General features: G+C 45.1%; 1 protein-coding gene across 1 annotated transcript; it reads left to right on the forward strand.

The window, feature by feature from the left end:
• Positions 1-25: 25 nt before the first annotated feature.
• On the forward strand, positions 26-27,937 carry LOC146185519 (protein turtle-like). The gene is made up of 9 exons (XM_084607847.1): positions 26-182; positions 6,643-7,041; positions 11,886-11,993; positions 12,772-12,975; positions 16,918-17,207; positions 21,416-21,722; positions 23,586-23,784; positions 24,963-25,215; positions 27,483-27,937. Exons 1-9 carry the CDS (start codon positions 26-28, stop codon positions 27,690-27,692), a joined length of 2,127 nt encoding a protein of 708 aa, XP_084463973.1. The 3' UTR covers positions 27,693-27,937.
• Positions 27,938-27,944: the final 7 nt, after the last annotated feature.

Below are 27,944 nucleotides of genomic sequence, written 5' to 3' on the forward strand. Positions count from 1 at the left end.
GTCGGGGTCAGCAGTGGCACGCAGCATGTCACCTCATCGCGACAGACACATGTCCTGCGGTCTGAGGAGTGTTTCTCTCGCGAGCAGCGACCCAACGTCGCTCGTCGCCTGGAGAGCGTCGATCGCCGTGCGGCTCGCATTGGGAGCCCTGCTGATAGCATGCGCGGACGTTGAAGCCCTTGGTGAGATTGATATTCGTTATTTCAAATATCATTAAAAAAAAAAAGATGTGCAGAGTTTCCCTTTAAATGGGTCCCGGTTGTAAATAGAGCTGCCGTGATGGACAAAGCTCCATGGCTTCTCAGGAACGTGTTAATTGCTATGAAAGGAAGTGGAAAACACCGGCCGCGATCCGGAAGTGCTCGAAGAAATGTAAGGAAAGTGTTTTCCACATTAACTCGCCTCTAAAAATGCAACTGTGGTTTATCACTGTAATTTGTTCAGTTGTTTTTTAGTGCATAACCATCACGATCTCTTCACCATACTAATATTCGCTGTTTGCAAAAGCGTTTGGTAACCCCGTGATGGTGGAAATTTATTAACCGTCTTCTAGATATCAAACATTGCTGATTGATTAAGCTTATATTAACGAGAATATAGTATTTCAGGACTGTTTTTAAAGTAGAGTGCGTGCGTTAAAAAATAAGAAGCTTCAGCATGCCCGAAAGTTATCGAATTCAAGTCACTTTTCTGCTACATGATGCTGTTTTAAAGTAATATATGGCCGACCGTGCTCTTTACCTATAGCCTCTCATAACGCCGTCAAAGCACAACTTTTCAGTAGCTGTTATAAATTTCTTGACGCTCTAAAAGCTGTAGATTCAGACACGGTAGTATTTCAGCTGTTTGATAAAAAAACGTGGATCCACTAGCTCATCGTTCCGCGAGCTCATGACGTAGTTCGCGCTTAGTATGCTCATTCTGAGTTTTGTTAACTCGTAAGGCTTAACACAACGAGAGGCCACAACTGCACCTGGGTGAACTGCTTGTTTTGTGCGAAAAATGAAGGTCAGACTAAGAGGCGCCGTATAGTAGAGCACCGGACAATTTTGAACATCCTGGGTTCATTTACGTGCGTTGACTTTGCAGAGCATACAAACACTTCGCGTTCCGGCGCGGCCGGGATCGAACCTGGGGTACCCTGGGTCCCCTGGCTCAGTTAACAAGCGTCATAACCATTAAAGTACTGCTTTGAGGCAAAGGTATCAGTGACCTCAACAAATTAAGCAGCTCCACCACAAAGCAAATGGAAAACAACTGTGCAAGGAAATACACTTCATGTAAGGGGAGACTTCGAATGGTTTCGCCTGCGAAATCGAACGGAAACTGTGAATTAGATGAAACTTGCGCTGCAACTGAGTTCAACTCCTTTGAAATGAATATGCACAGGTACATTCGCTTCTAACTATAACACGGTCACTTCTTTTAATGCAACATTGCGTCTGACGCATGCGCATATCGAATCGAAGTGGCACCAGCACAGAGGTACCCGGAGGTGGGGTTTCACATGGCCTGCCACTTAGCTTTATTGCGCGGACGGGTCGGACGTGATGGTGCTTTGAAAGAGGGAACCATATTATAGCTACAAGTGGATGACCCTGTACGCAGTAGGATTATTTCTCAGATTTAGTTTGGCCGTATCGGTCTTATGCGTGCAGTCAAGACATTCCTGCGGAGCCTTTCCGGGAAACTCGGAATGGCTCGACAAATTTCGCCGTCTCGGTGATCTCAACTGCGAACGAGATAGCGCGGTCGGCGCAACGGCTCCGAATACCTTCGCCGTACACTCGATCAAACAAATGTCCCTTCAGATATGGTAGCGACGCGAACCAAACCGCGAGCGGCCAGCTCCGTGTTGTGCGACGGTGAAATCGCACCGACGCGCGGCAGTTTGTGACAGATCATTTTTTACCAAAACTGAGATTTCGCGAAAGTCATTTAAAGGCCCATTACCGCAAGTAGGTATTTTATTTGAAGAGCTAAGAGCGTTACGTGCAATAGGTTTGCACGTAACGTGATAGCTTACGGCTTTACTGAAAGCAGAGGCATAGATTAAGTAAGTGACCAGTGAGCCATTTAGACGGAGTTTAAGAACTCTCAAAATGTTTTAAAATAAAAAAAAAAAAACGAACTCTTCATCATGGCCTAATTAACTGAGTCCAAACTCTACTGCCGTGAGAGACAGAAAGTTCGTCTCAATTTTTTCAGTTTTGAAGCAACGACACCGCGCTGACCGCCATGGTCATTCATCCACCACCTGATAAAAAATTGATAAAAGTGCCTCGCAGATGCTAACTTCCACAGATATTACGATAATAAAGCATAATTGGGGGATGTACGAGTATAATGAAGCTTAAAACTTATGCATATAGTGGTAATACTAAAAACAGTAGCCTCGCTGCAAGCTTGGCTTAACATTGATGAGAACGGATTTCTGGTTTACATACCATTCTTATTAACCGTCCATAAAAAACAGCTGTTCATATGCATGCACATAAATCAAATGACACCGAGTAGCTTCTCTCCCCGCATTTGCAGGAAATTGAAGTGGTGCTTTCACAGTATCGCACTGGGCTTCTACACACACACACACACACACACACACACACACACACACACACACACACACACACACACACACACACACACACACACACACACACACACACACACACACACACACACACACACACACACACACACACACACACACACACACACACACACACACACACACACACACACACACACACACACACACACACACACACACACACACACACACACACACACACACACACACACACACACACACACACACACACACACACACACACACACACACACACACACACACACACACACACACACACACACACACACACACACACACACACACACACACACACACACACACACACACACACACACACACACACACACACACACACACACACACACACACACACACACACACACACACACACACACACACACACACACACACACACACACACACACACACACACACACACACACACACACACACACACACACACACACACACACACACACACACACACACACACACACACACACACACACACACACACACACACACACACACACACACACACACACACACACACACACACACACACACACACACACACACACACACACACACACACACACACACACACACACACACACACACACACACACACACACACGCACGCACGCACGCACGCACGCACGCACGCACGCACGCACGCGCACGCGCACGCGCACGCGCACGCGCACGCACGCACGCACGCACGCACGCACACACACACACACACACACACACACACGCGCACACGCGCACGCACGCACACACGCACACACGCACACACGCACACGCGCACGCACGCACACACGCACACACACACAAAGCTGTCAAATTCCATTAGGTGTCTAATTTTGAGCTGCAGACCAATGGAATAAACTTTAACACCATAGATTTCGAAAATTCAAAATTAGTTAATAAAAATCCTGTCTGCGCAAGTACTCCTACAATTACCGCATATGTCTCCGTCCATCATAACGTGCGAGCCTGGTCTGTGTTTATTTGCACGAGACTGCACCGGAGTTAGAACTGCGAGCTGCAATCGCTTTGTGGAATCAGCATCAATAACTCCTTCTGCCGTTAAAATAAGTAGAAGAAAATTTTTGCGAGCTTTTGCACAACTCAATGTTCAGGATGCCGGCGCATGCAACAAATTCGAGGAGAGAATGGGATTTGTAATATTACTGCATTTATTAAAAAAACAAAATTTATTTTTATTTTTCGAGAGCCAACAGCTAATTGTGTGTCCATATATAGTTCATGCGCGGTTCCTTTAATATGTGCTGAGAGATACACCGGCTGTCATTGTGCTTTGTTCGGAAGCACATTTTCCCTCACTTATAGATACGTAGGAAGCCCACCCATGCGGGTAAATCATGTCGCCCCGCAATGATCGCACTAAAAAACATAAATAAATAAAATAGAGGCACAGTGACCGGTCAGCACGGGCTAGCATCTCTTCCCTGGAACTTCGTTATGAGGTAATGGAGTGTTTAAAAGACAGTTTTGTTTTTACTTCTTCGAAGAAAACAATAACTGAAAATATCACTAATTTATCGCGTCGCCAGCCCATATACAAGTTCAGTGAAGGGATATTCTCTCATTTTGACCGGTCATCCTGCTTTCAATTTAGACTTTTTTAATGTAGCCATTTCGTGGGAAGTGAATAATCTTGTACAAATACCCTTGTAATGTATATATACGAGGAATAATTACGCAAGAGCCTAATAAACACTGTGACTAAGCGTCGGACATGGTGATGCGGAAATCCAGGGAACATGTTTATGCGTTTCAAGTGCCACAACGCCAGAAATATACAAGGGCGCCGAGCTAGTGGTGTTTATCTTGCGAGTGGTATTTACATTCATGTCAGTTACCCTTCCAGTATATTTGTTATTCTTATTTTTTAGCAAGTCACTCCGCCCTATATTGAGCACACAAAAATTAAGCCAAGGAGCATGAATAAAAATTAAACCAAGGCGCATGTTACCTCGCAAAAAAATTTGATTAGCAAAATTTGCTAACACGCGCAACACCTGACAGGAGTCTCAGTCTGAAGTGCAAAAGTAAGTAGAATAGCCTTACCTCGTATGGCTAATGTCCGTGACTACGTGCCAAAATAGGGTTAAATATACGCGGTCCTGGGGGGCAGCGTCAAGAAGTATGCATAAGTAGAGCTCTGAGAACTGAGAAATAATCGGAATGTCAACATAGTAATTTTATTATCACTCATTTTAAAATGCTTTGTTAATATTACTATACTTGTATTCCATTCCTTACTAAGGTTTGATCAACCCAAATAACAGTATCTTGCAAGATTATTTTATCCAGGCCTATAAAAAGCACGCCGCCTATACTATTAATCCATTGAGCCTTGCTTATCGATATGTGTTGGTCCAAACATCCGCAATATCGTTGTGAGAATTCGTGAAAGGATTATACTAGTTTTATCGCAGTCTATTTCTACGAACGTCTTCACCATTCAGTGGAACAAAGTTTCAAGTTTTTCTGTTTGGCCACACGCTCTCAATGAAGATCTCATCCCTTCTGACATGTATGCGGAGTGGGTCGTCCACGCTACAATTTACAGCTTCAAGCAAGAGCTGAAAGCCACGTTTGTCGCCGGCGCACAAGTAAGCTGGTTTCTATCCCTCACCGGAAGGAAGGAAGGAAGCATTCTTCTCTGCGGCCATCGAAAGGGCGGTCTCTTAAATGCCGCCACAAAAGCAAAACACGAACGGCGCTTAGCTCCTCCGAGCTGTTCCAGCGAAACGGCAAGATCGATGGGTTTCCTTTTTAACCTTAGTTTTTTTTTCCTCTCGAAATAGGGAGGTTCTTGCAGACGTTGCAGTTGACGCCGTCTCTTTATTTCCCTTCTGTTTGCGTGGCGTATAGAGTGCGGAGACGGACCATCGCCTTCTTCTGCTCCGTTACTTCGCGTCATTTCCCTCTTCGATGTGTGGTTCTTGTTTCCTCGGAACAGTCTGTATCTGAAAGCAAACGCCGACGGCATTGATGTGTTGCAACACATGCCATTGAAGATTTGTCAGCCGAATAACCGCAACAAGAGGGCAAGCCACTTGTTTACGTTCGAGGAGAGTCATTTTAAGCTTTCGGAGAGACTTTTATTTCCGATTTTATTTTATTGTCATTAAGCATATACCCAGTCTTTTACCACGATTTATGCCACTTCTAAGTAGGTTGCCGTAATTATAAACTGATCCTTTCAAGGCATGTTTCCAAGATAAATGGTTCGCAAAGCATTTTGCACTCTGCTGATACGTGTAGTGACTCTTTGTATAATAGGCAGATAAATTATCTTATGAGTGGCTTCTTTTCTGCCGTGCATTATGGCTCTGCATCGAAAGCCGATATACGCGGATGATCACAGAAAGTAATTAACAGATGGCTGACTTTCAATTATCATTCTTCACTTTTCAATTTCAATTATCACGAAAAATCCCGGCATGCCACTGGCAGGCAGTACTTGGCAGGTGACACGACTAGGCAATAATTGTTTGCGGGGTTGTGGGACGTCGCCAGACGACATGGCTTGGCCGAGCTGACATGAACTGCTAACTCGGCAGCGCGCTTCAGGCTATAGAGGGCGAGATCCTGAATGCTACCCCTAGGTCACTTAGACACGTTCGTATGGCATTGTGAAAGCACAACTTTATGTATGCGTCGGATGGTCTATCACGTGATGTGGTAGCTTATGACTGTGTGCTAAGGAGTACGTGTTAGATTATAGAGGCACACATTAAGCGATTATCGATTAAGGGAGGAGCAAAGTGCATCCGCATGAACGAGGGCCTGCAAGGGGAGCCGGTGAACGGGGACCATTAACATTGTCCCGCCATAGCCTTAAAAGCGGAGTTCAGGTGTCCTCCCATGTTTTATTTTTATACACGCAGGAGCCGTCGTCAAAGAACTGAGGCAGTTTAGTCTAAAGCGCGTACGTTTTAACTTTAGTATACAATAGTTTCGAGTTTGTTCTCAAGAGCCACGCGGCATTGCTTTTTCCTACTCGTCAGCGACCGGAAACTGGTTCAGTCCGCGACCGCAGTCCCAGGACTTGATCGTCGTGGGTCGCCTGGGCGGTCGCGTGGATCTCGCCTGCGGGGCGGCCGAGCCACGTCAGGAGAGCGGAGACGATGACGAGCCTTCTCTGGTCCTCTGGTTCCACGAGTCGCGTCCTGCCACGCCGCTGTACAGCGTGGATGGCAGGCACGCTGTTCATGGCGGCGGTACTGGTATGGCCGACGCGCAGCACAGCATGGCCGATGTGTGGGCGGCTCGTGCCTACTACAGCAGTGTGTCGCGCACGCTCCGCCTGGACGACTTGACGGCTGAGGATCAGGGGCGGTACCGGTGCCGCGTCGACTTCCGCCGAGGCCGGACCAGGACCTCGACGCTCACCCTAATTGTGAAAGGTACGCAGGCATTGCCGGCTGGTGTGTAGCTAACGCCACTGAGGTGATGATTATAAATATTGTTTTGAAAAAGAAAACTGGCTCCCGTTATGGAGCTTTGAGGAATTATGCAGAAAAAATATTCTCTACTGGTGATATTCTACCGATGCATGAGGAGCAACAAAATGTTTGCAAGGGGGAATCCTTCTCGTGATTGTTCCTACTTTGATTGTATTTGTTGAGCTGTGTTCGAGTGCCGATCCTATACTTGAATTTTGGTTTCTGCTTTCAGAAAAAGGTACTTTGATCCTTCCCAGTCGAAAAAAACCACAGAACTGCGTAAAAAATGCGACAAAATGTCCTGTAGTTCTGTCGTAACCATCAAATTTTTCTGTAGTTCTGTAATTTTTCTGTAGTATATTTCTGTTGTCTGTAGTTCTGTAGCATGCACTTTTTTGTTGTAACTACAGAAAGTTTTGTTGTATACTACAGAAATTTCTGTTGTCACAACAGGTTTCCCGTCAAAAACCGCACAGAAATTTTGTCGTAACATCAGAAAATTTTCTGTAGTTTTTTCCGACTGGGTTACCCCTGAAAATGATGCAAAATACTGATGGTGGGTGAATAAAACAGTGAGAACCAGGAAACACTGGATCGCAAGCATAAAAGTCCAGCAATGAATATTTAGGAAGGAAAAATTTGCATCGCGTGCTTCTGCTAACTGCAGTAGACACGAACCTATTTACCGATGTCTTCGGTGAATCTCAAGTGTGCATCCTTTTCCTATTCGCTCAACGCCATTCTGGCTGCGTCCTAAAGAATGTGACTATTCTTCCGATCTGTTGACCAACCTAAATTTTGACGCTTCCTTAGTTTTTACGGTAACTGACAGCGCCCAATTGTGGACTTGCATTGGTATTAGCCCAATGGCCAAGTATGCTGTTGCTTGTGAACCTCATTAGATACGGTATGAAATGAATTGCACTGGTTTATTATTATATTGCGGTATTCCGCGAGAGGAGATGGTGCTGTGTGTATAAATACGACATGAAAAGCATATTATTGCCGTTGTACAAAGCTGAAAGCTGAGGCTATTTAGGCCTACAGCCAATTCCCATTACTAACTTAAGGGGGAGGCATACTGCGCTTATTTTAGTGTAGGACTGATTGTCTGTTCTTTCTGATTCAAAATCAGTACTGATGACCCGCACATACCCTGCATAATTTATCACTGTCATGTTCAAATCGAACAACAACGTGTCCAAGTCGTTACTAACGCGTTTCACAAGATCTCTCACAGTAGATGTCTTATAATAAGGTTGTAATATTTGATAAAGAGTCACCTAAAAAAATGGTATACGCTGAGTAATAGTCATTTGATATGAAAGAAAAAAATGCTGTATGATATCTACAATGAGAGTTAAGAATTTTCTGTTGTGCTAAGCTGAGGCAAGGTAAAGAAACCCGTATTCCTTTTTATTAATTCGTGAAATGTAACTAAATATAGTACAGCTAGGTAAGATTGTATGCTTATTTCAGAACTGCGTTTTATTCACAGCAAACTTGAATGGAATTTTTTAGCAATTAGAATTTGTTCATTCGGGATATGATTCCTGCTGCGCTAAACAATAAATGAGAAAGCGCTCACATTTAAGATGTCAGCTTTTGGGAAAGATCTGCTAAGTGGAATAAAGCCAGTCTTCGACTCGGCAGAGGACAAAGCTTGATCAGCCGTTACTGGATGAATGTTAAGCGAAAATAATGCAAAGTCTTGTCGCGTAGTAATTTTTGGAGATCAAAAGTAAACATTTGACGTCTATGTTTACATGATTGTTTTTCTTTAAATTAGTGTAAAAAACTACTACTTATACCAGCGGTGATTTAACAAAATAATCAGGCCATTTGCTTTTAATTCGTATTGCATTTTCTGCTGTAATATTTTGTCACAGCACAGATGAACATCCAAGAGTTTCGAAGAACACTAAAATAAGGTATAAGAAATTTTGGTCAAATTGGTAACTTTATTTCTGGCGTCCTCTTTTATACTTCTATTTAGCGTTTACCTAGTACGCTAATGGCGCGGTGTTTAACCGCCAGTGCACCTTGTTAACCAACAATTTTTCAATGGGCGGATGCTTTCGCCTGCTCTGGTGGCTGCCTACACATTTATATCGTTGAAACCACTTCGAGTAGACCAAATACGTTATTCACAGCGCGCGTCGACAAAAGTACCATTTCGGCAGAGAAATCAAATTGTCTTTAACACATCCCGTGTAGCCAGATGTACATACACCTCTAATATTTGTTAGAGGCACTTGATGCTCTCTTACATGCGGTAAGGCGGAAGCCTTTCCTTCTACTGTTTGCACTCATTTTTCTCTCTTTCCCTCATGTGCTGTTTTTTTTTTTTTGCTGTATTTTTTACTTTGTTGCTCTTTTTCTTTTTTACTCTTCCGACTTTTTTGACTGTTTTTTTTTCTTTTTATACTGTTTTTACTCTATTTTCGCTTTTACTCTTGACTGAATGTTTTCGATATAAGACAATGACGAAGCCTAACATGAAAACTTGGCGTTTTTGCACGTTTTTAGTGCTATTACGACGTCCATGGCAGTTTTGACATCTCTACTTTATATCGACGTCCATGGCTACTTCGAAGTTGAATTTACTTGTTTTGGTTAATTTGTCTCTTTTATTACTTTTTTCTTCTTTACACTTGACTGTTTTCGATGTTGTAACGTGACGGCGAGCACTTACATTGAAGCTCTGAAATGTTTTTCCATGATATTTGCATAATTTCGACGTCCATAGCTATGACGTCTGCGCATTATATCGACGCCTGTGGCTATTTCGTCAGATTGAGTTCTGAGTTTTTTCACCTGTATCTCATCAAGCATTCCTTTATTCCTAAATAACACCATTCTTCGACAGGGGTGGCGCGATACATTGCGGACGGACACTTTCTGCGCACACCCATGAGCCTATAAAGACTTTCGCCTTAATATTTATCAAATTTCTTCGTACGTGCCCTTTATAGTTTTTCTAATCACACTGTGGTCTTCAATTTAATTTAACCGAACGCGGTGCACGGGTAGAGTGAAGACGGGCAAGGAACTGGAGATTTTCGCAAAGGGATAGGCGCACTGCCAAAGCAATTTCGGATTTCATGCTGACGTGTGTAGAGGCAGGAAAGCATTCTAGAGCGCTGCAGCTTCGGGCTCTGCATATTCACGGGCTGGAAATCCCTCACTCGCATGCAATCAGCGTCACAAATCCGACAGGCTGGTCGAAGTGTTGAAATTTTCATCTCGTTGTGCTTTTCTGGAGTGCGCGCACAAAACCGAGCAAGTGGTGGAATATCCTCAGAACGCAGCACTCGCCATCCTACTTGGCAAAAAAAAAAAAAAAAAAAAAAAAAAAAAAAAAAATGAAAAAAAAATTAAAAAATATATATGTATATAATCTGCGTTCTACGAAAACCATTATTCATACGTGAACGTTCGAAATTGCAAGAATAGTGAGAGAAAATAAACATACCGGAGGGAAAGTTCGAAGCTACGTCACATTCGCGCCTTCTTTCAGAGCAAGGAAAGCGCGGCATGGTACAGGTGCGAAAGGAAAGAGGCGCCCGGTGTCAGATTGCCGACTGAGTCAAGGGAGAAAGAAACACAAGGAGACGACGGCAATGATAAAGACAATGCGCTCAACGACAGCGCGACATTCCCACTTTGACGCGATGGCGGAAATAATGTGGCCCCTCCTCAATCCGCCGCGCCCTGCACCATCCTCTCCCCGCTCCACGGTCGTAGTTTTTCTCCTTCTGGGCGCAAGTTTTCCCGCTTGTGCCTTGTACGGCAGAGCAACGTCGGGCAGCCTGACGCCTGCGACGCCTCCTGCCCGACGTCCTGTCCCGAGAGGCGGCTTGCATCGATCGACAAGTGGAACCCTTGTTCTCTAGTTCTGAAGCGAGCTTCCCTTCGCGGCTGTGTTTGCTTTTTCACTGCTGGTATGCTTACTGCATGCTTCATGTTTCCGTCGAAGCGCCATGCAGGATTGTCTCAAGCCTGTCAAGCAGGTCGTTCGAGAGGGGGATGGCGGTCAGGCAGGAGTGGGCGCTGACAGAACGGACCGCCGTCGAGTGAAGAGGTGCGCGAAGCGGGTGGAGAGGGAATAGCGAGGAGTATATACGTAAAGCGGAGATAGAATGTATGTATACACGCCCAGGAAATCGGGCAGCGCGACAACCTCTTCTCGTCGCAGAATCGATGCTCTTTTTATTGTTTTCACTGATCGAACGTGGAACCCAGGAAGAGCTCTTCTAAATTCCTCAATTCCTCCGTGACGTCCCTTTCACGCAGCTAGCTTGTTTGTTTTCTTTTCTTTTTTTTTATTATTATCCTGCCTGAGGACTCGCTCGAATTCAATTCTCAGAAGCGAAGCTTCGATGCCAGTGGAGATTGATGTTCCCTTGGAAAGAGGGATAAAAATGTATACACATAAAGAAAAGGCAACCTCCTTTGCAGTAGTAGCGTACGTGGACATGAATACGCTTGTATCACCGCCAAGGCAAAGACGAAAGCCTCGAACGTTAAATAACAAGGGCTAAAAATCTCTTCTTTCGCCGGCGACCATAATGAAATAAGTGTTCAGCCGACCCAAAATGCGGCGAGCTCTGTGCACGGGCCTAAACAGAAAGAGCTTCTGATTGGGCAGAGCTCGTTTTTCTTGGTCGAGTGAAAAAGAAAAAAGAAACGCAAGAAAATGCCGCGCGAGGCAAAAGTGAGTGCGGGTTACTTTCAGGAAACCGAGGCAAAGTTGACTGAGCCAGGCGGCCCGCTCTCTCTCTCTCTTCTCGGCTTGTTTGCAGTGGCGCCCCACAATGTGAGCATCGCGGACGACCTCGGCGTGGAGGTGCGGGGAACGGCCGGGCCCTTCAACGACGGTGACTCGTTGGCGCTGGTCTGCACTGCCCACGGTATCGGAGGCGAAGCGGAGGGGTGTGTAGCGTAGAGAGCGCCCCAAGACATCTGTTCGAGTGTTTCGACGCTCGGGAGACATCGGGTTACTGTATATAGTGCATGCCTTTTGTCGTGGGCGCAAGAGTGGGGCAGCATAGGGTTGCACAAAATGCAGCAATGTAGGACTTCATGTAGTTATTTTTCCAGCGGGTCTGGCTAAAGACGGTAAGTGGGAGAAAGCAAGTAAACAAAGATTGATAACCAGGGGCTGACATATACACTGTCGCAATAGGGTGCACTCTTGAGCAAGACAAGAATCAAGAGAAGGTGAGAATCCTTACCGCTGCAAGGTTAATGATCGCTTGAGGTCATGGAGCCCGTTCGATAACATAAAGAAACCTTACACAAAGGAAGCAACGGAGCCTCGAAACGCAACCTCACACCATCAATACAGCGTACAGCAATGCATCGTCAGAACGGCAGAGCTTTACACCTACAATGATGACATCAGAGTTTGGGACCACTCGCCCCAGAATTTCACCATTTCAACCAAACACCTCCCTATATAGCGGATGGATGAACGCAAGGTTCGAATTTGTGGCAAAGGATTTGAGGTCGGGCAAGAATCAGGTCTGAGATTTAGGTCCAATAAAATTGCTAGTTTTTCTAAGTGATTGCCATAAAAATTTTAGAAAAGTTGCAATTTAGTTCGATCCATACGTTTCAGTGGCTCGAAAGCGTCATTCGCCCCTGACCTGTGTGGTTTTGCGTATTTGTACCCGATGCTTCCAAAAGGACGTCCTCCCCCAGAGCTGTCGTGGTGGCAAGACTCGAGGCTTGTCAAGGACAACACCTCGTCCGGGGCTGCGGATGGCGACGTCTCCAGTAGCGTCCTGCACATCGACCCGCTACAGCGTAGCCATCTAATGGCACGCATACGATGCAAAGCTCGGAGCGGCGACGAAGAAGAAGAAGCGAGCATCACCCTCGACATGAACCGTGAGTGAAAAACGGCCAGGCCATCTGACATAACCTACCACAGTACGCAGCCGATGGCTCGCACTCATATGTACTCAACGGACGACGCGAAAGTGGCCAAAACGATACGCGGGTGTTATGCTGCCTCGTATAGTGTTCCCAAACTTAGCTCAACATCTGTAAAATTCTCAATTCATTGGTTGGAAGGAGGAAAAGGCAGTCATGATCAAAAGTATGTAATTAAGGTAATGAAGTTTAAGACAACCCTGAGTGAGTAAAGCTGTCGCAGAGACGGATGGAAATATTACTCTTCGAGCCTGTTTTAGTTACTATGCTTGACATGACCCAGCATTGTAGGATGTATAGAATCGTTGTATTAGACGACGCAACGCAAAAGCAGCCAGCTGAACAGGACACACGTGAGACGATCCAGAACCAAATGCCGTTATCTATACTTACCCTGACTACTCTAAAAGAGGGGTCGAAAAAAAAAAAAAGACTGAGGCTGGACTGTATTGATATATTATAGTTTTAAGAAGAGAAATATTCAGCTTTCCGAGATCTGCAGATGTGCAGTCGAGTTGAAAAAAACATTATCACTATGTGTTTCCGGAGCGGCCGACAAAAACGTTCGGCGTCGCGGTTACGACCGCGCCGATAGCAAAATTGCAATCCTGCTCGCAAAGCACGGTGCAGTGCCAGCCGCGCCAGCCGCGCGGTGCAATTTTCGCCGCTCTGGGGGCGTCATTTTGTTGATCTTTTTTTCAACACATCTGTACCATAGGTTGAGTTGCTGGATAGTGTTAAGTGTCGCAAATTTCCTAGTTGTGCTGGCAGCAACGACCCGAGACGCCCCATTTGGCGTGTCTGCTAGGCCGAAATCGGTTGAAATTAACAATTCAGTGGGTATGCTTGACAAGGAGGATAAGAAATAACTTTATTTGGAGGAATAACTTAGATTATGAAAAACTTTTATTGCCGAGATCCATGCTCTCTTTAGCATAGCTTCTGCTTTCAAAACAGTAGCAACTGCCGGTTGTGCCAGGGAAGCTTGTGCAGAACGTTGAACCTCTGGACGCAGACTATGTCAATTACGGTAGTCTAATATTGCCAACTCTTCAGAACTCGTAAGAGCAGCATTGTTAAAAACCGATTCTAGTTTCTTAGTCGACATTTTAGCCTGTGTTCTTCTGGGGCGGTTCAAAATTACGAGATTCCTCAAAAATAAGTAATCAATATTCAGAATGCAGTTCGAGTAATGTTTTCGCTGGATGAGGCTGGCGGCGCCCTTACGCATGCTACTTCGACTCTGGCGAAGTAAGAAAAACAGATATGTTCATAGGAAAATTTGGTACGATACCAGTAGTGGTGCGTGAGAGGCTATTTTTTTTTTCTTTCTATTTCTTCTTGGAGCATCAGAGCACTCTAAAGGCATTACGTCCATCGATACATCGGCGGTGCGGGAGAGAGAGAGAGAATAAACTTTATTTTGGCGGTGCGGGAGAGACCCCTCTTTCTGATTATACTTTGTCTATGCACAAGAAACGACATGAGAGGCATATGCACGTTAAAAGTCACACCGCGGTCGTCTTCCCCGGGCTTGATTACTTGCGCAATCGAGACTGCCAACTTTGTTACAGCTCGCAACAAACTGCTTTCTTTGTTTTTTTTATTTCTATCGTATATAGTTACGTTTACCGCCGATTTACCAAATTCTAAAAAGTAGCTATTAGTGCTCTGGAAAATAAACAATTGTCAGTTGCTTTTTGTTCTGTAAATTCGCAATATGAATTCACATCATTGCAATAGTACGTGGAATTTGCACGTTATATGGCCTCATAGAACACAGTCACATGATGAGGCACGTTTTTTCGGAGGGAACCAAAGCATCCCTATTGCTTCGCATGGCGTGTCCTATCAGCACCAAGTGCAACCTGAATGGGAGTGTGTCGCGGTCCGCAAAATAAAATATCAAAGGGAAGAGACAGGAGCGGCAGGAGACGAGTGCATTTGAGGGAGTAGAAACGGGCGGATAAGAAAACGAATGAATTGGACCGAGCCACGTCAGGTTAACTCGCCGGTAAGGGGCATGCAAGCTTACATTATAGACCTGTTTCAATCCTGGGAGTTGGATTACCGACAAGTGAAAGCTTCAACAGAAACCAGCGTCTACAACTCGCGTCATCGCGACTCGCGACAACTGTTGAACTGTTCATCCATGGTGGAGATGAAGCCGTAACAAGTGTGCGGAACTACACTGCTTCAAATTTATATTGACATTTTGTGATTTATGAATAAAAAAATCAAGCACCGAATTTGTTGGTTAGGTTTAACGGGTTACTTTTAAGTATGAATTTATTGCCGGCACTTTCAATGCGAAATTAAATTATTTATTTAATTCGCCTAAACTTGATCATAAATTACACGAAATGAGTACTGCTGATAGTAGGCTATAGCAAATGTTTTGGCAATATCGAAGGCCAAAAACAGCATAATTATTGACAGCAGTATCGATAGCGTGCAATCGATAGTACTATCAATAGTACTATCGACTGCACTATCGATAGTACTATCAATTGCACTATTGATAGTTTATTGATAGTAGTACTATCGATAGTTTTGTTTTGTGCACTATCGATAGTTTACCGATAGTTCTGCATCACAAGTGCCTTGTCGATATCGCTTCCATCGCGACGCAGCTGCCGCGGCCGGGATCGAACCCGAGAAAAATTAAAACCGCTAACGTTTAAAGTTCAGCCTCCTAGATATCGCCCTGTAAAAAGAGAATAAGTGGGTAATTTTATATTCTGTAATATGTAGGCTGGCAGTTGGCTTCAAAATTTGTCTAATGTTCGGGGATACGAAATATTTGCATTTTTTGCAAGTTGCATATTGCTTTCGAATAACCTGAAGAAATGTCCATAATTCGGGGAATAAAATTCCTCTGAGACTGCCACGCTTCTTCTCTTTACGACTGACAAATGGAAAGTAAGGTGGTCTCTTCCGTGGCGAGGGTGTTTTTTAAAAGATTTTAAGTTCAATAAAATCTGCTATGTTCATTTGGAAACGCTATCAGCACATCAAAAACTCTCCAGCGTGGTATATGCTTCGCGCCGAGACTGTTGCCACAGGCTAGCTGCTTTCGAAACACTATACAATTAGTGACAGTTGCGACTGGGGCCCTATCGGGAAGGCCGTAAGGTGAAGCGTGCTCTCTCTCGAGACCGACCGTGGCTCAATCTGCCAGTAATGCCATCTCAAATTTGCAATAAACTGCTTCAAGGAAGTGCGACAGGACATCCTTCCCGGCCGTAGTTCAAGCCTAATGTGGTGAACAAAATCTGTAACAATTGCAAGGAATATTCCAAAATGAACACAGATGTTTAGTGCTGGAGTGCAGCGCTCACTTTATTAGGCTTAGAACCTGTTGTTAATTTTTTTTTGTCATGGTAGATCATGTTAAGAAGCAGTCCGGCTCACTTGCGCGGATGTACATTCTCTCAATCCAACCTTTATACATGCAGCGCTGTATAAACACTTGTAGAAATTTTTTCAGTGTTATATCTAGCAACGAAGTGAGCAATTATTTACGATCATTCTAGAAAACCAAAGAGCGTCAACTAATCTCGCGGACGAGGCGACATTTACGTGAAGCATGGTGACCCTCAATTAAGTGGACATCTTTCACTCAGTGGTCTAGCTGCACAGGTTTTTTTCCGGAACAGGTATTTGAGAGAGACCCCAAGCCTTGCTCGGCAAGCGATCAAGTTACACTTCTTAGCCTCAGTTTTCTACTCCTCTGCATCAGTGACTTCTGTCACCTAACAATTCGAAGTATATAAAAAAAAATATGGAGCTTAGATTAGAAAATGTATTTAAGCACCAACATAGTCTTGTGGCCGAACAAGGGAAGAGCATTATACAGCCTGGCGTGTAGAAATCTTCCTTCGCCATGCGTTGCAGTGCGTCCCCTGGGTGTGGCCATCACTGCACCGCCGACAGCTCTCGTGGCCGAGCAGCCGGCGCATATCCGCTGCGACTCCTGGGGCTCCCGACCTCCGGCCAACCTTACCTGGTGGAAGGGCAGCCGCCGGATGACACGGAGCTTGCCCAGCGTAGACGAGCCCAGTGGCCGCACCAGCAGCCTACTAGCCTTCACGCCCGGCGGCGACGACCACGGACGGAGACTCCGTTGCCAGGCTGCTAACGACCGCGTACCGGGCAGCGCGATCGAGGACACGCTTCTCCTCGAGGTAAACGCCACCGACCGCGCCTGTTTATACCCGGCAACGAATGTGGTGTCGGAAAGATTCGTCTTAAAACGTTACCAGTGAAAGTAAGAGGCCTCCATAACGCCTAGTAGACAATGACCTATGCTGGGAAATGACGGATGCCAAAGGACCTTCATTGCGCACAGAGCAGAACGCAAGACAAATTTAGTGCCGCTGCTTGCTGCCCAGATAGATAGGTGGTCGTCTATAGAGTGATATCTACAAATGAACGGCGTATTGAAGAACAATGCATTAATTGTTTACTTTTTTTTTTCATGCTGCGTACTTTTATAAGATGTTAACGTCTTCAGACGATCGATCCCAGACCACTTCACTCGTTACGTTTGCCCCGGTGTTCTCGTGATACTTTTTGTGTGTCATCACACACGGACGGCTTTTCGGTGGAGGCGAAAAGCAAGGCGCCCGTGTGCTGTGCGATGTCAATGCACGTTAAAGAACCCCAGGTGGTCGAAATTTCCGGAGTCCTCCACTAGGGCGTCTCTCATATCCTGAGTCGCTTTGGGACGTTAAACCCCACAAACCAAACCAAACCGAAACCAGAAGTCGCGATGCTAACGGCGATATCTTAAGATAGCACGTTATTTTCAATTCCTGCCCACATATTAATTCAACCCATTAGACTTCTTTAATCTAAATTTGAAACTAACGTCGTGTCGAGGCCATTTGTGCATTTTCCGCCGGGAGCATTTAGTCTCGCAGACACGTCTCAGGCACATATAACGTCGGCATTATTTTACAGCCAGCAGTTAGTGTCATTAGAGTTCATAACTCCGTCATGGCCTGATCATGTTGCCGCGACACATTATATATTTATGTTGTCATAAAATCAGATCTCGTAAATGATCACAACTGGGCGACAAGTGCAGCTTTAATTTTACAGAGAGGTAAGGAAAGTCATTGAAATTGGCACTTATGTACTTCTAAACACCTGATAATTTAGGAGAACCTAAATGGAAGTGCAGATTGGATGCATGGCGAAATGATTTGTAGTCAGAGACACATTTGAATTCGTCTTTTCAGGTTTAGAAGACCTCAGAAGAGGGACCGAATACTGGCGTTATCGTAAGAGTAGACAGTACGACCATAAGTGCCAAACGAAATACGAACTGCCCATGACCATTTTTGTTTTCAATGAATATTTAGTGTGGCGGGCAAATGTGCCGACACAAAGGAATGAACCTTGGTTTTGCAAGATATGCAGTAGTTTTCTGGCGGAAAAACATGTGCGTCACTAGATGTGGGTGTCACTCGTTAATAGTAGTACGTGTTATTAACGGTGCGCCACTACTCGTGCGCACACTCCGAGACGGGGTAGTTGTCCCGGTTTCAAAGGAGAGGCCCTCGCATTGCATGGCAAGCTCAGCCGGAAGTCAACTATATACCTGTAGTGAGAGAAGGGGGTGACAACTTGGTGCCCAGCTTTCGCCGCTTCAAGCCAGAGTAAGGGTCAGAGTCTGAGGTAATGAGCAAAACAAACTTTCTACACAGTAAGAGACGATACAGAGGAATTCACACTAACATTTAAATTACACAGACAAGAGGTTCACAAAAAGACAGTGCAAATCATGCAACTAAAGAAGCTTCAATAAGCACGGAGGCTTAACATCAATGAAGAATGCTCGAGAGAGTCAGAACAAATAAACACCACATTGTTCACCGGGCACTGTCGCATACCGATGTCTGGAGAGTCACGATCTGGCCGCCATTTAGACGAGCGCCGCCCCCTTGCAGATCAATAGGCTGTTGTAGCGGCGTCTGGCCGCTATGAGCTTGAGCGTTCCAAGAGAGCGGAGACGCATCAACAAGCAGCAAGGTCCGTGTGCAAGCCCAGAGCGCAAGATCCCCGTCTGTTTATTCCAGTCAAATATATACAGGCACAATGAAGTCATGGATGTCACGTGACTCAAATACAGACGCATGTCAGCACACCTACGTCTGGAGAGTCACGATGTGGCCACCACTTAGACGAGCGCCGCTCCCTCGCAGATCAGTGGGCTTGCCGAGCACATGGTTAACCACGGGAGCCGAGCAGTAGCACTTGCTAATTCGCAGCAACACTACAGCTCGAACACTGGCTGTTTGGCTCAAGCGACGTACGCGACTTCAATAAATAGGGCACTCGGCGTCTGTGTTACAACGCACCAAGTCCGGCGCATATATACACGTAACTTTCGCTCTTTAACCGTCCTGTCTTCCTCCCGTCGAGCCGCGCGTCGTTATTGGTTAGGCGCGGCGAAACTTTCCCGAGAAGACCAGCACATTTGCGACCGGTTGAGGCCCCGTCGCCATTGGTTGATGAGGTGGAGGTGACGCCATTGCGCGCAAGGCTACGGTCTGTCCTCGCGCGGAGAAGCAGAGGTTTCTCCAACATTCTCGCGGGCTTCTTTCACGCCATTCTGACTCAATTGAAAGTGCGCCGATTTCGTGAAAGTGGAAAAGGCCCTTTTTGCCATTTCAAAAAGTTGCAAGTTAGGAGCCCTGCTGCTTGCGCACTAAATTTGTGTTGTTCAAAATATTTGCTCAATATTCTACTTTTCTAAAAATTGTTTTTTTTTTTGTTACTGCAGCTTTTTTTAGTAAAAAAATCACAAACATTGCTTCAGGAGTGGTGCGCTGGAAAAACTCAGCATTCAGCTCATATTCTGGCATGATGCATAACGCGTTGTCAGTAAAGGTTTCTAGCTGTATTATGCCTGTTATTTTATCTATTTCAGGCTCCACAATCCAGCTCCAGACCGCTGGATTGTTTCCTGACACCGCAACGAAATCGGCCGAAACTCGAAAACTTAAAATAGAATACAATTGTGATCCCAATTTAAAAGAAAAGCATTATACGTATTATTGATTAAAATCTGCGTCAACCATCCTCATTACTTCAGGGATATTGACTAAGTAAGTGATGCATTATATTGTTTAAAATTATAAACATGAATATAAAACTGAGGACTCGTCCTGAAAAAAAGTTAATTCTTAGCTCTAAATTCTGACATGATGCCATGAGGTGCTGCCGCTGAAACTTTTTCTCCGTGTTACACAGGCTTTATTCTTTAATTAGGCTAACATTTGTTGATCTAGAGATGTCTGCACTTCCTACATATATCTTCAAAATCGCCCAAAGGTTCGAAAATTGACAACTTTGACCCGAATTTGTATAAAATGGCTTATATATATATATATATATATATATATATATATATATATATATTGAAATGATAACGACGTATTTAGTTTGGTCTGTGGAGTTTAACGAAACTAACAATGGGCGAGGCCAAGGAATACGTAGGGGATATCTTGGTCTTTTTTCTATTTGTTTTAATTTGTACTGCATGCAATCATTTTTGGAAGAAGATAACTAATTACAAGGAAGGAGGAAAAACAACGCGACGGTGATGGACACCGAACTACGACCTCTGAATATCGCGTCCGGTGCTCTTACCAACTGAGCTGCATCGATGGCTGTGCAACCTTCTACTTTCGTTTGGTATAATTGTTGTATGTTGCCGAACATTGAGAATTACCGGGTCTTCCTTTCATCGGGCAGTGCTCTCCGCCATCCCCTTTAGCGGAAGTGGTTTGACCGCATTTTCATCTTTAAAGTCGAAATAGAGGGCCCGCAGAATCCTCAGAATCATCCTCCAAAATTTTGGGGAAAAAAAGAGACTAGCTATAATTTCAGAGAAACAACTCACCTCCAGCTGAAATAAAATTAATAAAGGAGGAGTTCCTCTAAAATAACTCTTGTCTTTATTCTATAGGGGGCAAAAATAATTATTATTACGTTGCAAACAAAGCGACCACTTTTCAATGAATCAGCAAAACCAAATTATGACAACTAAAGGGAGCAGCAAACATAACGAACGAATCTGGAGATGAAAGGAAGATGAAGATGTCCAGGAATATGTCTGGACTAGCATGTCAAAGAAAATTGTTGGCCACTGAGCACACGCTCTGCAAAAAAAAAAAAAAAAAGAAAAAAAATTGCCGATACAGCACGTTAAAAAGAAATATACTATTAGTGTTTATTATCGTAAATATAATTAACCGCATGCACACGATGTAAACACTGAATAAAATGAATAGGGCTCCCTTTGTAGTGGGCCCTACGTCGCTTTCAAAATAACGCCTTTTGTTTTACTCCTTTCGACTGTGTCATCAACTGTGGCGTGCAGGTCGAATTCGCACCCTCCGTACGTTTGCGCCTGGTGGGTGGATCCGCTGTGGACGAGCGCAGCACCGCTAGATTCGAGTGCAGCGTCCGGGCACACCCAGAGCTGCTCGAACCTCCGCGCTGGCTCTGGGATGGGCGGCCATTCGCCCTGCCGACGACTCCAGGAGAACACCGCACACAAAGCAACGGCTCCTTACATGTGCTCACCTTGCTGGGAGTCGCGAGGTCCCAGAGAGGTCGGTACGCCTGCCTGGCGAGGAACGCCAGGGGGAAGGCGCTCAGTGCACCCGTCGTACTCCACGTGCGCTGTGAGTGTGCACATACTGCGCTAAGGGAGTAGGAATAGACATTAAAGCTGACGGGAAGCTCGTATTCGAGCCTCCAATATCGGAAAATGAAGCTGCTTACCCTGGAATGCGAGTGAAAATGCAAAGAACCAGCGTAAAATAGGAGGGGACAGAAGCCAAGCTCGAAAACGCTTAGGTCAGCTTGATTATTCGTTATTGAAGCGGAATCTTCACTACGGACACTGACAGAGCGCCATCTCCTGCCTCCCCTTTCAGGTGGGAGAGTGGCATTAGAATCAGCGTGCCATGTCGTTTGAATTCACATTACCCTTATGCCACGGGCAGGACCTGCCAACTCGGGTCGCTTCTTTCATATGGGAGAATGATATCAGCCTGCCAGAACCCTTTGCATTAACATTACTCCTATAGGACACGTATATAGGCACGTCCATACGGCTTGGTTGAAGCGGGACTTTATATGTGGGCTGGTAGCTTACGCATTCGCGTCATACCCTTAAAGGATGAGCTTAAGTGTCCCCAATAATGTAGCACCTTACACTGATAGGGTGTGATAGGAAAATAATGTAGCAGGCAAAAGAAGCTTCCCCTTCCATCCATGTTTAATCAGAGCTAAATCACAGCTAACTTTTTTGGTTTGCTTATACCCTCTCATTTCGCTTTCCCTGCTTCGATGGTCTTAACAGTACACTTAGCAGAAGGATACTCTTAATTGTGCGAATGAAGCTTCGAGCGCATTGAAATGTAAAGTTTGAGGCAATTTCACACCTTGGGTTTTAGATAAGGGTTGAAATAGCTGACCAGTACTGTCGAGATTTTATTGTCGGACTTCCTTGGGTCATATTTTGAATACACAGCAGTTTTGTAAGATCAACTGACCAGCTAAAACGTGAATTTTAAGCAAATAATATGACATTGAAGCATAACACACCTGCAGTGGTGTCACTAATCACAAAAGTGGTGGGGATACGATGCACTGTAATGACACCAAAAACTTTGTAGGCTACATGGCATTTTTGTTCATAAACTAGGCCATTTTTAACTACATAGCTGTGAAATTCCAAACCCACACGTCATGGCGTTCCCGGCATATCGCGACTAGAAAGAATAGTGTAGTGCAGGTGTCGCTGCTGAAGGGAGCATGCGTAGTATTTGTTCTAGACGACAACCTTAACTTAATTTCACCTTTGCTACTCGGTGAAGATAAAAGAAAGAAGACGTAAAGAAAACTATTAGCGAAATTCAGAAAATATATGTACCTTTATACGGTCACGTTATACATACATCTTGCAGAATCTACACAGTAGATCCTTAAAGAGCGGCACTGATTTCCCGATACATTCTCTTGTTTTTTAAAGGCACGTACCTCCACAATTCTTTGCGATTTCGGTCTATCATGACTACCGTTTCTCCTCAACCCGCGCTCCCCCACCCTAGAAACTTGAAGGCCTTCCCCAAATTCAAAAACCTGAGAAACCCCTGGAGGGCATAATAAAAAGCAGACGGAATTGTTTCCGTTTATTGTATGCATTATCAAATAGCATTCTATGCTCGTATTGCTTCCCGCAGAAAGGAATGCATTGTACTTAGCTAGGAGAAAACTTAAGCGATCACACCACGGAATATTCTTCAGGTGAATAACGAATAATAAAGTCTCTGTGTATGCTAGGTACGAAGGCTTAGTAAATGCAGCGGCCCTCTTGTCGTAATGACTGTGGTGCATCTCGCCATTGTGGCTAACGGAAACAAAAGGCTAGCCCCCGTTTTTATAGCGGAAGCCACTGACAAACGCTTTCCCTCGTTACACGCCTTATCGATTTCACCACAGTAAAAGCACACTCGATGTGGCATTCGCTCGAGATGCAGATGCACCGCGCTGCGTGCTCAACCAGCGTCGCGAATACCATGCGGCACTGCACCAAGCGGTGCTGGTGCGCTGCCGCGTGGAGGCGGAGCCTGCGGCGTCTACACTGTTCGGGTGGACCTTCAGCAGCGGATCACACGAGCAGTCGCTCACGCTGGTGGACCACAGCCGATCGGCCGGTGGACTCGAGAGCTACATCAGGTATGCTAACTGCAGCGCATGTTATCGTCAAGACTGTGCTTCTACAGATAAGCATCGTATTCGTAAACTTAGATTCGTTAGATGAATCACAAGAGGCCCTCATTAACACCGGAACCAGTCGGCGGTAAAATTCGGGGTTGGGGGTTAAGGCCAGTATAAATAAAGTCATCAGTTTTTATGTTTTACTGTGTACCCATGTTTTCTTCCGAAATGCGAAAGTATAAAACATGAGCGCTTAGACAATGTATTTTCAAAACTTCGGGCTATGGGCACGTTGGCGTAGTCACAAAACGTGGGGCTAGTCTTGAGGTACTGTTCACGAGGCGATGCAAGCTGGGCAGTCCGTCATGTTGACTCCTTTAGCAGCCGACGACGCGGCGAACGACACAGCGCAGCCAGGTTGCAGTGAATTGACCGATTGATTGATTGATTGATTGAAAACTTTATTGAGTAGCGCCTGGTCGTTTTCGACGGTCTGCCAAATAAATACAAGGTTGCTCATGCGCTGTCCCTGTAAGATGCCGACAGATTCCTCAGGAACGTATGCGTCGATGCTGTGTCCGAAAAATTGGGCGCACTATGAAGAAAATGGTGCACACGCGGCCACCGCATCTTCTGACGAAGATAACATGGCAGACTACCTAGCACTCATCGCTTCGTGCAAGCTCCTTATAAAGCGCGGTGCATTTATCGTCACATACGAGCATCGGAGACTGTGGCACGTCAGCAGAACAGCTGAACAAACGAGGCAGCGATTGACAAGCGTTCTGCGCACGTTAAGATTGGCAGTGAGCTTTATTTAACAGGCATACTGGTGGGATACCGGTGCTAAAATCTGAAACCAAACAGCTTAACGAGGCCCAGGCAACCCCTTACAAGGCAGTACAGTCGAGACCTCTGAACAACGCAATTATGCTGTGGTTCAGCGAAATAACACCCGATGAAAAATGTCTACATATTCTTTACAAATATCCTTTTTTAATGAGAGATGCACATTACATGGCATAATGAAGAGGCATCGCATGTGGTTACTCTCCTTCGTTTCTTAACAATCGTCCCGGTGATGCTGCTGTGATAGCATTCAATAATATCAAATTTTTACCTGAAGTACTCACGGGGTGTTCAGCGGCAGCTGTCAGCTGAACCCAATGTCTGACTGCCAGTGCTGTACTGCGCAGCTACGTGCCCCGTAGCGAACTGGACTACGGCACCCTTGCCTGCCTGGCGAGCAACCCCGTGGGCCCAGCCGAGGCCCCGTGCCTGTTCACGGTTCGGGCGCCAGCTCCGCGCTGCCGACTCGCCCATCCGGGGCCCCGCCTTACCTGCGTGCCGGCCACGCCACTTTCCATGGGTGCCTCCGTTGTGGTCCAGCTCAGGGACGCGCGCGGAATGCTCAGGGCTTCACTAAGGTCCGCTCAGCCAGTGTTCCTAGTAAGGAATATTTTACATTTGTTGGGGCAGTGTGCATGGCATAGCTATTTTAGGCAGAGAGAAATACTTTAGATTTTTACGTTCCCTACGCCTGAGCTGGGAGACACCGTTAGCTCCTGAGTTCCTTTCAACAGACTGTGGATATAATCAGAGTTTTAAAAAAACTAGCCTGCCCCTTCCTTTCCAAGACCAGTATGCAGAAGAGAATAAACACTTTTTCTCCTCACCCTGACAAAAGGCACCGCCGAGACTCGAAGTGGACGGCAAAGAAGGACAGAACATTTGTTTTTTTTTTTTTTTTTCACCACGAAGCCAATGGCTGGATACGAGGCACCCGGCGGATGAGTACCGATCATTATTTGACCGAATTGTTTTTTTTTTTTTTAAATTGCACACGTATTCTGTGGGACCATCACTCAATCTTCGACCACCAGACTGGAATTGAACCCATGTCCGAGTGCTCAGTAACATGAAGCTGTGAGAAAGTAGTAAGGAGACAAGGCACACAAAAAAAGTAGCAAAAGCCATTCATTCCGACGTTTGGGGTGTGCTGACACGTTTCAGCGAATAAAATATCGCTTTTACCTGCCACTGTCAAATCCTAGAATAAGAAACGAAACCCTGATGAGCTAGAATTGCAGGGAGTAATTCAAAACATAGCAAACAAGGGGTACTTTTGGAAGCTGTCTCTTTAACCCTAAAATATTTGGGCAAACGGTTATTGTTTGCGCGGTTGCCATCTCAAGATGCACGGCGGTAAACGCTCTAATTCAAAACCGGAATTTCGAATGCTCTCGATACGTTCCACTGATTTTCTTCCGTCTTCGGAAGTAGTTGACGTGAGCCACGGTGACTTGAGTGCCTGAAGCATTCTGCAGGTAAGACATTGGTAGTTATCAGAAGCAACCTGCCATGATAATCACCGTGCTCGCTCAAAATCTCTCGGGACAACCGAGTTTTTTTTTTTTTTTTTTTAACTCAAGTTTAAAAACATCCCTACTAATTTACTAATGTTTCGAAAAGCGCTTAATAACTAACATAATAGCTAGAGACTAAGCTGCACAATCAGTAATTTTTCCCCCTTACAGCTGTGTCTCTTCACATTGTCTGCAAGGCGTATGAAACTCACAGGGAAAAGGTGTAAGATGTTACAAGTGGTGCCTATAACAAATGGGTTTGGTTGTGCTGCAGAGATTAACGTAGCAAAGCGACTCAGTCTATGAGGGATGCCATATTGGAGGTCGTCAAAATTTTCCATCGCCTGGGGTTTTTTAACGTGCACTGACATCGCACAGCACACGGGCACCTTGCTTTTTATCTTCATCACCGTACTATAATAGCTCCCTTTATTAGTGCACACGTAGGGTAATTTGTAGCAGGTCACATTCATGCGATCACCGAGGAGTCATAATCAGCCAGGAAGCTAAAGGTATTACTTGTTATTAGCGAACATCCCGTGTGATGTGAACTGCGCAGGTGAAGGATAGAAGCAGAACCGGAAAGCACCAGAAAGCAATCATTACATGAGCTTGTAATTCAGTAGAGCTTTGAAATCCTGGTGACGTAAATCCTGAATGAACCAGAATGAGCGCCTAAGAGCTGAAATTCCCTTGAAGTGTTTGAAGGACGCTGGCCACATGAGACAGTGCGAGGCGTCTTCGTACGATTGTGGGATAAAAGTGCAGTAACAATTAACAGACCACTTCAAGAGTACCAATACCGCTTATATATAATAAACACCACCACCATCGCCATCTAAGAGACAAGTCATACCGTGTATTAGCTTCATTTCCGTAACGCCCATTAGGTGGTCCTGCACACTATCATCCCATCGTCAGAAAAGAATCTTGCTTCTTGAGGTGGGAGCCTAGCCGTATATAAACAATTTACTGGGTCCGTCTGTATTTATTTTTTTGTGGCTGATGGTATATATTATGTTCAGCTTGCTGACTTACTGAAGCTATCTGCTATATTAAAATTTCCATCAAGCTGTGGACTGCAGCCTAAAATTCGTGTTTATTGTGTAATTCAAATCGCTATCTATACCGAAGCGAATGAGCAAACATTTATCACTTAGTTTTTAATGGCAAGAGAAAAAGAAAGTGGTCACTCCTACTTCAATGGTTCGATGTGTTTTGGCGTACGCCTATTCCATGTAATATATTTGCCCACTTTATTATTATTTTTTTTTACTTCAGAGCAAGGTTCTTTGAGGCTCTTGTCTGGTGCACCCAAACAATATATCTTGCTTTAAATGGTTTCTGCAGCTCAAAGGTCCGGCTTTTCATCGACAACTGGTTGCTACTGCGTTTGTGGTGAGCGCGTCGGGGCAACGCAGCGCCACATCGAATCCAGTTCTGCTGACCCCAACAAGCCTTGTGGGACAAAGCGTGACCGAGCACATCAGTAAAGCTATAAGCACAAGACATAGTTTTATAGTGCTCCCATTGCTCGCATTGCTCTCGTACCTGGTATAACCATGGGTGGGCTGTTAGGGTGCCCGTTCAACCCAGCGACCTCCGAAATAGGGTTGACAAACCTATCCGCTGCTTAGATGAGAGCACTGTAAGAGACCTTTGAGTATAAGCGGTGTTACGTGTACAACGATTCAAGAGTATTGACAATAATGGCAACGAAAAAGATTGTCGCCATCAAGTGTTTTCATATTTTTGATACATGCTATTCCGTGGTTGCATTGTTATATGTATTACATTTTTCGTTAATAAAGG

The sequence above is a fragment of the Amblyomma maculatum genome, chromosome 6 (assembly GCF_055883805.1).
Source record: "Amblyomma maculatum isolate TAMU_Amacu chromosome 6, ASM5588380v1, whole genome shotgun sequence".
NCBI lineage: Eukaryota > Metazoa > Arthropoda > Arachnida > Ixodida > Ixodidae > Amblyomma > Amblyomma maculatum.

What these genes read in the sequence shown, in the direction of transcription:
- LOC146185519 (XM_084607847.1), top strand. Translation starts at nt 26, where the DNA reads ATGTCACCTCATCGCGACAGACACATGTCCTGCGGTCTGAGGAGTGTT. An exon ending in GCTGGTCTGCACTGCCCACG is followed by an intron (nt 11,994 to 12,771) that starts GTATCGGAGGCG and finishes TGCTTCCAAAAG; the next exon opens with GACGTCCTCCCCCAGAGCTG. An exon ending in GGACTCGAGAGCTACATCAG is followed by an intron (nt 23,785 to 24,962) that starts GTATGCTAACTG and finishes TGTACTGCGCAG; the next exon opens with CTACGTGCCCCGTAGCGAAC.